Source organism: Mirounga angustirostris, unplaced genomic scaffold, assembly GCF_029215605.1.
Source record: "Mirounga angustirostris isolate CCGP_5_RB_7025 unplaced genomic scaffold, mMirAng1.0.hap1 SCAF_5, whole genome shotgun sequence".
Lineage (NCBI taxonomy): Eukaryota > Metazoa > Chordata > Mammalia > Carnivora > Phocidae > Mirounga > Mirounga angustirostris.
Window position 1 is genome coordinate 163,260,463 of NW_026991713.1, and position 8,917 is coordinate 163,269,379.

Here is an 8,917-nt window from a genome sequence, read left to right on the forward strand (position 1 = left end):
TTTATTTATTTATTTTAAAGATTTCATTTATTTATTTGACAGAATTTGACAGCGAGAGAGGGAACACAAGCAGGGGGAGTGGGAGAGGGAGAAGCAGGCTTCCCGCGGAGCAGGGAGCCCGATGCGGGACTCGATCCCAGGACCCTGGGATCATAACCTGAGCTGAAGGCAGATGCTTAACCGACTGAGCCATCCAGGCACCCCCATCGATGCCATTATTTAAATTGCTACCTAAAATCAGATGAACTTCAAATCTCTCTCTAGCTCTGACTTCCCTCCCAAGTTCTAAAAATGAACTCATTATGTTTTCCCCTTAAACTGCTCATCTCTCTGCATTTCTACATAATGCCATCGCATCTCCTCCACCTCCCAAGATAGAAATCTCGAAGCCTAACCTCATTCTTCCCTCCATCACCCAATAGCCAATTAGGGCTAAAATCTGATTTTCTGAAAAAGTGTATTTCAAACTTGACTGTCTTTTTCCCCTTAAGTCAGGCCCGCACTATATCCAAATTGTACTAGAATAATGCTCTCACCTTGGGCTGTATTACCTTCAGGCCATCCTCCTGGATGCTAAGTTCACTCAAAAGAGATCCAAGGGGCACCTGAGTGGCTCAGTCAGTTGAGCATCAGATACTTGATTTCGGCTCAGGTCATGATCTCGGGGTTGTGGGATTGGGCCCTCCATCAGGCTCCATGCTGGGTGTGGAATTTGCTTGGGATTCTCTCTCTCCCTCTCCCTTCTGCCCCTCCCCGCTTGAGTGTGTGTGCATTCTCTCTCCCTAAATAAACAAATGAATAAAATCTTAAAAAAAAAAAACAACCCACAGATCTAAGCTTGCCACAAGTTTAATTAAAGCCATCATTTGTTCATTCATTAATTCCTTTATCTCTCCATTCAGTAAACACATATTGAGTGGCTACTGAGTGCCAGGCCCTGGACTCTGAAACCACAAAGATGACCCGTGGATTTGGAGGGGCTCCACTCTAATGAGTGAGGGACACCTTCACATAATTACAGCCCGGTTGTGCTGTAATTATTGTACAGCCCACACGATGCCCCGTGGAAGAAATGCTGTGTCTATTGGGCTGGAAGCTGCAAGGGCAACTTCACAAAGGCCGTGACATTTGAGCTGAATCTTGACGGTTGAGGAGTCTGGCGGGAAATCAAGATATGTGTGTCTGGGGCAAGCCGGGGGTGGGCTGGCTTCAGGCAGAGCGCCTGCGAATGTAAGACTGAGTAAGTGGCTCTCTTCATGGCCAACCTCCTGGGATGGATCTGGCCCATAGTCTAGCTGGGCCGTCCAGACGCCACAGACTCGGCAAGCAGGTACTGAGCACCCGAGGAAACCGAGGCACACAGGCGCCCATTTGCAGCTCATTGTCTGGAGCAAATAGATTGTCTTCACAGTACCCTGGACTTCTGTCTAACGGTTCTACCCCGAACCTCCCCCCAAACAGGACAGCCACCCACCATGTAGGATCCTCAAGCAATACCTTCTTTTTTTTTTTTAAAGATTTTATTTATTTATTCATGAGAGAGAGAGAGAGAGAGAGAGAGAGAGGCAGAGGCAGAGGGAGAAGTAGGCTCCCCGCTCCGCGGGGAGCCCGATGGGGGACTCAATCCCAGGACCCTGGGATCACGACCTGAGCTGAAGGCAGACGCTTAACCGACTGAGCCACCCAGGCATCCCAAGCAATACCTTCTTAAAGTTTGAAAGTTTTCTCTCTACTTTTGGCTGGGTCAGCTCTTGCTACTACTCTGGGAATCTTATAACCTTCTGATTATATTCCTTTCTTATTTTGTTGACAGTTCCAGCTTCATCTGCCTCCAGGCACGGTTGCTGAGCTTCAGGGCTCAGAGATGGGGGTCTGTTTCCCATTCCCTCAGCCCAAGGGCTTGGAGGACTCAGAACCAACAGGCGTTCCCCCCTGCTTGCAGCCCACCCTTCACAGGTTCTGCCTGCCAAACTGAACATGGTCCAGGGTCAGAAATAGGGATGCAGAGGACATCTAGGTGTAAATACCCATTTTCAGAAATGAAATGTCCTTAGAATCATGCGTGGAGGCTCTTTTCCTGTCTGCAAAAATGAATTGCATTAATAGATTTCTCAAGACCTTCTCTATCTAAACTCTGTTACCATCTGGAATTTTCATTTTGTATGACAAAGCTTTATTTGTAAGCATAATCTTTTTTTTTTTTAAAGATTTTATTTATTTATTTGACAGAGAGAGACACAGCGAGAGAGGGAACATGAGCAGGGCGAGTGGGAGAGGGAGAAGCAGGCTTCCTGCGGAGCAGGGAGCCCGATGCGGGGCTCGATCCCAGGACCCTGGGATCATGACCTGAGCCGAAGGCAGACGCTTAACCGGCTGAGCCACCCAGGCACCCCTGTAAGCATAATCTTAATGTGTACTTTTTACTGTCTAGACAGAATAAATATTTTTAGCATTTTAAACTATACTCCCCACCCAAGCACACATCAAGAAAATCACATGTCATATTCAGGGAGTTACCAGGAATTTGATGAGACTGGAGGGCATAATGTTTGCACCGAGGACTGACCAGGAGGGGTCCAGATCCTAAACGGGTCTTATCATGCATGCTAGGGCTCTATCTTGACTGCCGTAAGAGGTGCAGGGATAATCTGGACAGAGTGGCCTTTTAGAAGGGTCACTGGGCAGAGGATGGAAGTGATTGGGGTCAAGAAACCCAAAGAGAAGACCGGACAGGACCCAGGCAAGATGTGTTAGGGCCTGGGAGAAGGAATGACTCCAAGGGACTATGGAAGAAGGATCAGAGGAACTTGGCACCCAAGAAGAAAGGACAGGAAGGAGTGGGGGTTCATGATGGTTCTGAGAAGCCCTGGAAAAGTCGAGAACAGACTTAGGTTTGGTGAGCTCCCCACTTCTTTCAGAACTGAATTCAAACTCCCTTGCCCTTCACAGTGGGGTTCCAACCTGCTCTTCCAGCCCTCTCTCCTTTAACCAGACACCCCATCCCCTCAGCGAACACCTGCTTGTTAATGTGTTCTCTAATTGTAAAAGTGATAGGCATTTATTATATAAAACTTGGAAATACAGAAAAGTATAAACAAAATAAAAATCATTCATAAACCTATCACCTGATAGATAGCCACAGTAAACATTTGGGATATTTCCTTCAAATCTTTCTTCTATCAATGTCTATGTTTTTGCATTTTCTTTCCTTTTTTTTAAATTAAAAAAAATTTTTTTAAAGATTTTATTTATTTATTTGACAGAGGGAGACACAGCAAGAGAGAGGGAACACAAGCAGGGGGAGCGGGAGAGGGAGAAGCAGGCTTCCTGCTGAGCAAGGAGCCTGATGTGGGGCTCGATCCCAGGACCCCGGGATCATGACCTAAGCCGAAGGCAGACGCTTAACAACTGAGCCACCCAGGCACCCTTTCCTTTTTTTTTTTTTTTTTAATTTATTTGTTTATTTGAGAGAGAGAGAGCTCGAACATACGAGGGTGTGGAGAGGCAGAGGGAGAGAGAGAACCTCAAGCAGATTCCTCACTGACTGTGGAGCCCGACATGGGGTTTGATCCCATGACCCTGAGATCAGGACCTGAGCTGAAATCAAGAGTCAGTCCAACTGACTGAGCCACCCAGGGGCCCCTATGTTTTTGCATTTTCATTTCAAGATTCGATTCATACATATTTACAGATTAGTAAGTGACTTTTGTTCCCAGGTAAACATTATATTGTAGACATTTAAAAAAAATTTTTTTTTCTTAAGATTTTATTTATTTGCTGCGAGAGAGACAATGAGAGACAGAGAGCATGAGAGGGAGGAGGGTCAGAGGGAGAAGCAGACTCCCTGCTGAGCAGGGAGCCCGATGTGGGACTCGATCCCAGGACTCCGGGATCATGACCTGAGCCGAAGGCAGTCGCTTAACCGAGCCACCCAGGTGCCCCATATTGTAGACATTTTTCAAAGTCATTGCACAGGTTTTGAGAACACGGTTTTTAGCATCATTCATTCACTCAAATGAATATTTACTGAGGACCCACCATTTGCTGGCACGATAGCCACGCGGAGCACAGCGGGAAATCAGACTCTGAGCTAAGTCAGCTCTTGGGTAGAGCCTCCTACCCTTCCCCCAGGAGCAGTGCGTCACTCCCTTCTTGCGGTGCACTCATAAAATTTTGTCTGTACCTCTATTTGAACACTTTTCACATATCGTGTTATTTTCCAGGATGCGAGAGCCCTATTGGGTGCCATACCCATCCTGCCCCACTTCCTTAAGGATCCGCCCAGGACCCAGAAACCAGTAATAGTTCCAAAAAGTGATTGCATGTGTCCTTCGAAAGGGGGTAGAGCCGATGGCCTCTGAGTTCACGACAGTATTTTCTAAACCTGAAATTGGAGCGCTTGGTTTAGCAAATCCGAAACAACAGTTGCAGTGTGTCTGGGGGACCCTGGGGACTCGCTCCTGCTACTGGGGCTAAGGCTCGTCCAAACATCGCCCTGTGAGAAGCCTGGTGGTGCCCAGCTTAGCTGGTGAGGGCTGCATTTCCGTCCCAGCTCAGCCTGTCCCCAGACCAAGCACAGGTGGCACAAACCCTGGTGGCTGTGTGGACCCGTGGGCACATTCTGTTCCTTCTCCCCCCCCCCCCCCCCCCCCCAGGAACAGATGCACCCAGGCTGTTTCCAGATCTTTCCCTCCGGGTCGGGCCACGGGGCAGTCACACTCCCGTCCTTTCCAAGGACCTCTCTTACTGTATGTCAACCTGTCTCTCAGGCACCGAGCCCTCTGACTCAAAAACTTCCTCTTTGCAAATTTCCTCTTTGTCCTGGGGAAGTACCAACGGCCTCTGGCGCATGTGGGTCCCTGGGCTCTGGCCTGGGGTGGGGTCTTGTCCCCCCTGCCCCCCATCACATCCCATCCCGGAGCCACAGGGGAAGCTCCTGGTTCTGGGGGGCCTGTCAGTCTCACCGATTCCCCTTGGAGAAGGGAAGGAGCTCGCCCCCTCCCTGGGGAAGACGAGATGCAAACACCTTACATGGATGACAGCAAGATCCCCGCTTTCAGCTCTCCTCTCCCCCTTCCTGGAGGGCGAGCATGCAGAGGCGGGGGAGGCTCCGAGCAGGGCAGACAGCGACTGAGCCGAAGAACCACACTCAGGTCACACATGCAGGCTTCCTATCAGGCCCCACATTCTTTATTGGGCTACAGACAGATGTGAATCTGCTACCTCCGCCCCACCTGAGCAAAGACGAGGGCCCGAATGTTCTCAGCGGTCCCTCAGGGTGGCCACTCCGCTGCCGCCCCTCCCGCCCCCTCCTCACACCAGCTGTACTCACCACCACAACTTCACACTCAGAGCCAAGGCCTTGCCTCGTGCCCGCCAACGGCGCCCACGCCCGGACCCGCGCAGGTGCTGGGGTTTCTGAGAACCACACCTGCCCGGAAGCTCTTCTCACCTCTGCCCCTGGAAGGAGCTGTTGCCTCTGGACGCCTCGGTCCACAGGTGGGGGAGGGTGGGGGTGCGGGCCAGGGGCCGGCCTAGAGTCCAGGTGTTGTCAGTGGCACACCCAGGAGCACAGCTGGGTGACTCCAGGTGGCCCCCCGCAGGGCACCGCGCGGAGTTAAAGGAAGGTCCTGAGCTGACCCAGTAGGACTGTCCTAATCTATGGGGCCAAAGTACTTTCCAGAGTGATCCAAGGTGGGAGTTTGCTTCCATCTCCTTCCTAGACTCTGGTGTTCCTGGGGAGTCCTCTGAGAAATCGTAGGCATTGTGGAGACTCAGCAACTGGTCTCGAGGACAAAAACATGGAGAAGGCGCTGGGGAGAAGTCAGAATTGATGAGGAAGGGTTATTGATTCAGTCTGAAAGCGTCCCGTGGGGGTAGGCCCTCTGGGCACCGGGGGTGGGCGCTGGTGGGAAGACCCCGGGGTTGAGAAGCTGGATGAGGGTTCAGGATGAACATGCTGGGAGGCAAGGAGCCTGGAGCTGACGATCGGACGGAAAGTGATGGAAGCTGGGAATGATTCTGACCTCCACTCTCGTTCTTCACAAGCACTGAGGGGCCTCCACCTCCCCAGCTTCTGGCTGCTCCGAAGCCTCATCCTTGCTGCCCACCAGCGGCTCCACCTCCCCCTTTAGGAGGGGAGCTGACCCGGCCTTCAGCTCCTCCAGCCCCAAGGAGCACTGCTGGGACTTGCCTCTATCCAAGAAGGTGGTGAGTGTGGGCTGTCGGCCAGCCCCTTCCCCCTCAGGCCCCCCAGAGCCTTTCTCGGCCCCAGAGCCCACTGCGATTGCTGTCAGGGCCTCCTCATCAGGCACCTGGGCCGGCCCAGCCCCTGCATCGACCACCCCGTTGCGCTTGCCCCCCCTGCTTAGTGTCAGGGCCCCTGTCCTCCTCTTTTGCCTCTGCCGCCACAGCAGGAGTAGGACCACGAGGACAATGACCACCAGCAGGGCCACAAACACAGCCACCAGCAGGGTGCCCTTTGTCCCCTGATCTGAAAGTTGGGTACTGCTTCTGTTTTTGGAGGACGCTGAGGTAGTCACGGTGGGTATTTTTACCATGGAGATGGGGGAGTCACTGGTCCCCTTGGGGATTGGCAGAGAGCCAGTTGCCATGGTGACGGGGGGTCCACCGGTTACATCGGAGGTCTCCAGAGAGCCAGTTGCCATGGTGACGGGGGCTCCACCGTCTACATCGGAGGTCTCCAGAGAGCCAGTTGCCATGGTGACGGGGGCTCCACCGTCTACATCGGAGGTCTCCAGAGAGCCAGTTGCCATGGTGACGGGGGGTCCACCGTCTACATCGGAGGTCTCCAGAGAGCCAGTTGCCATGGTGACGGGGGGTCCACCGGCTACATCGGAGGTCTCCAGAGAGCCAGTTGCCATGGTGACGGGGGGTCCACCGGTTACATCGGAGGTCTCCAGAGAGCCAGTTGCCATGGTGACGGGGGGTCCACCGGCTACATCGGAGGTCTCCAGAGAGCCAGTTGCCATGGTGACGGGGGGTCCACCGGCTACATCGGAGGTCTCCAGAGAGCCAGTTGCCATGGTGACGGGGGGTCCACCGTCTACATCGGAGGTCTCCAGAGAGCCAGTTGCCATGGTGACGGGGGGTCCACCGGCTACATCAGAGGTCTCCAGAGAGCCAGTTGCCATGGTGACGGGGGGTCCACCGGCTACGTCAGAGGTCTCCAGAGAGCCAGTTGCCATGGTTCCATCAGTCATAACGTGGAGTGCCAGAGATTTTCTTGGTGGTTCAGCAGGGATACTGTTTGCATTAATTTCCAGGTTTGATGACTCCTTGGTGGAAACTTCCCAGAAGACTGTTGACTCAGGTACATGGAGGTCATTGGTGGCAGCTGTGGAAGCCTCAGGAAAGGACATCTCATTGGCTGTATAGAGGTCTGAGGAAGGTGGGGAGATCTGGTGCCTGGTGCTGTTACCCTTCTCTGGGACCCTTGTTGTCATAGGATTGGGGGTCACTAAGTTGAGGTTTGGGGACTCAGAGAAAGTTGAGACCAAGGAAGCAGAGGACCCTCCCGGTACAGACATCTCCAAAGCAGTTGTGATGTGCAGAGACCCCGGAGTCATCTCTTGAGTCCAGATGCCCCCAAAGAGGAGGAAAAACAGGGTCATTCCCATGGCAGCAGGCATGGACAGGAGTGGAGACCTGAGGGTGGGGAAGTTGGAGAATTACAAACACAGAAAGAGCTGAGGGGGGAACCTGGCCAGGCCCTCCCCTTCTGCCCACTTCCCTGCTTAACTGCCAGGCCTAAGTTGTGGTTTAACGGCCTTTTCCACCCTTGCTTTTACTATTCTCAGAAAGAACAAGGGAGCAGACACGGACAGCTCTGCCGACAACTGGGACCTGCAGGCCCCCTCAGGCCTCGGCTGCTTGCACTCCAGGATTGGCCACCCCTCCCGGCCTTCCATGACCCTATTCAGCCCCGATGGCTCCCGATCCTCTTTTCCCATCATCTACCAGGGTCTTTCCAAGCCACAGCATATTCCCAGGTCCGCAAAGGCCCCTGCCCCCCAGGTCGCACCCCTTACCAGCTCACTTGATGAAGGCACAAGGTTGGGACCAGGCCTGCTCCAACTCCTCCTGAAGCTGGAGCAGGACTGGGCAGATGGGCCCCAGGGGGAAAGGAAGTGGCCCTGGCTCCACCCACCCCACCCCAGCATCCTGCCCCACCCACACTGCTCCCCCAGCTGGCCGTGATGACAGCTCCATCACTTGCTCTTTCTAGGGTCTGAGATGGCGCCAAGGGTTCTGGGGTCTCAGCGGAGGCAAGAGGGGGTTGTGGCGGGGGGGGGGATCTGGAATGGGGACTTAGCTGGGAACTGGGATGCGCAAGGGGTGAAGCCGAGATGGGGATGAGGGTCAGAGCTGGGGTGATGCGGAGGTGTGCTTGACAACAAGGGCGTGCAGAGGAGGACATGGGAGGGAAGATGGTTTCCTTTGCATTTGTGGTCCCCAAGCTGTTAGGCCCAAACCCAGGGTAGCACCATTTCCTGCCCCAAGAGTTCCCAGGAAGTACCAGGGCAAGAAGAGGACCCGACTCTGGCTGGGGGCAGCGAAAGCATTTGCAGGCTGTGTGCAATCCCTGGTGGGCTCTTGATGACTTCTCCAGAAACTGGGGGGGGGGGGGTCCACCACAATGGCCCCCAGCTGTGGGGTGCTTAACTAGACGGAGGCGGTTACTAAGCACTCATATGTTACAATTTTATTTTTGTAGAAGACTAATAAAGATGTAGGACTCTATATGGAAAACAGTCTGGAAAAATATCGATTGAGGCATTAATCCAGTTTCTTTGGACAGGTGTGAATAGGGTTCTTTATTTTCTTCTTTGGATGGTTGCTGTTTTCTGAATTTCCTCTAGTTTTTTTTTTCTCCTCCTCCTTTTTTGTATGTGTA

At 53.0% G+C, this 8,917-nt stretch overlaps 1 protein-coding gene across 1 annotated transcript; it reads right to left on the minus strand.

Moving 5' to 3' along the window:
* Positions 1-5,967: 5,967 nt before the first annotated feature.
* Positions 5,968-8,129, minus strand: SPN (sialophorin). The gene is made up of 2 exons (XM_064592968.1): positions 8,052-8,129; positions 5,968-7,668 (listed from the first exon to the last, which is right to left on the minus strand). Exon 2 carries the CDS (start codon positions 7,650-7,652, stop codon positions 6,042-6,044), a length of 1,611 nt encoding a protein of 536 aa, XP_064449038.1. The 5' UTR covers positions 7,653-7,668; positions 8,052-8,129; the 3' UTR covers positions 5,968-6,041.
* Between the last annotated feature and the right edge of the window lie 788 nt (positions 8,130-8,917).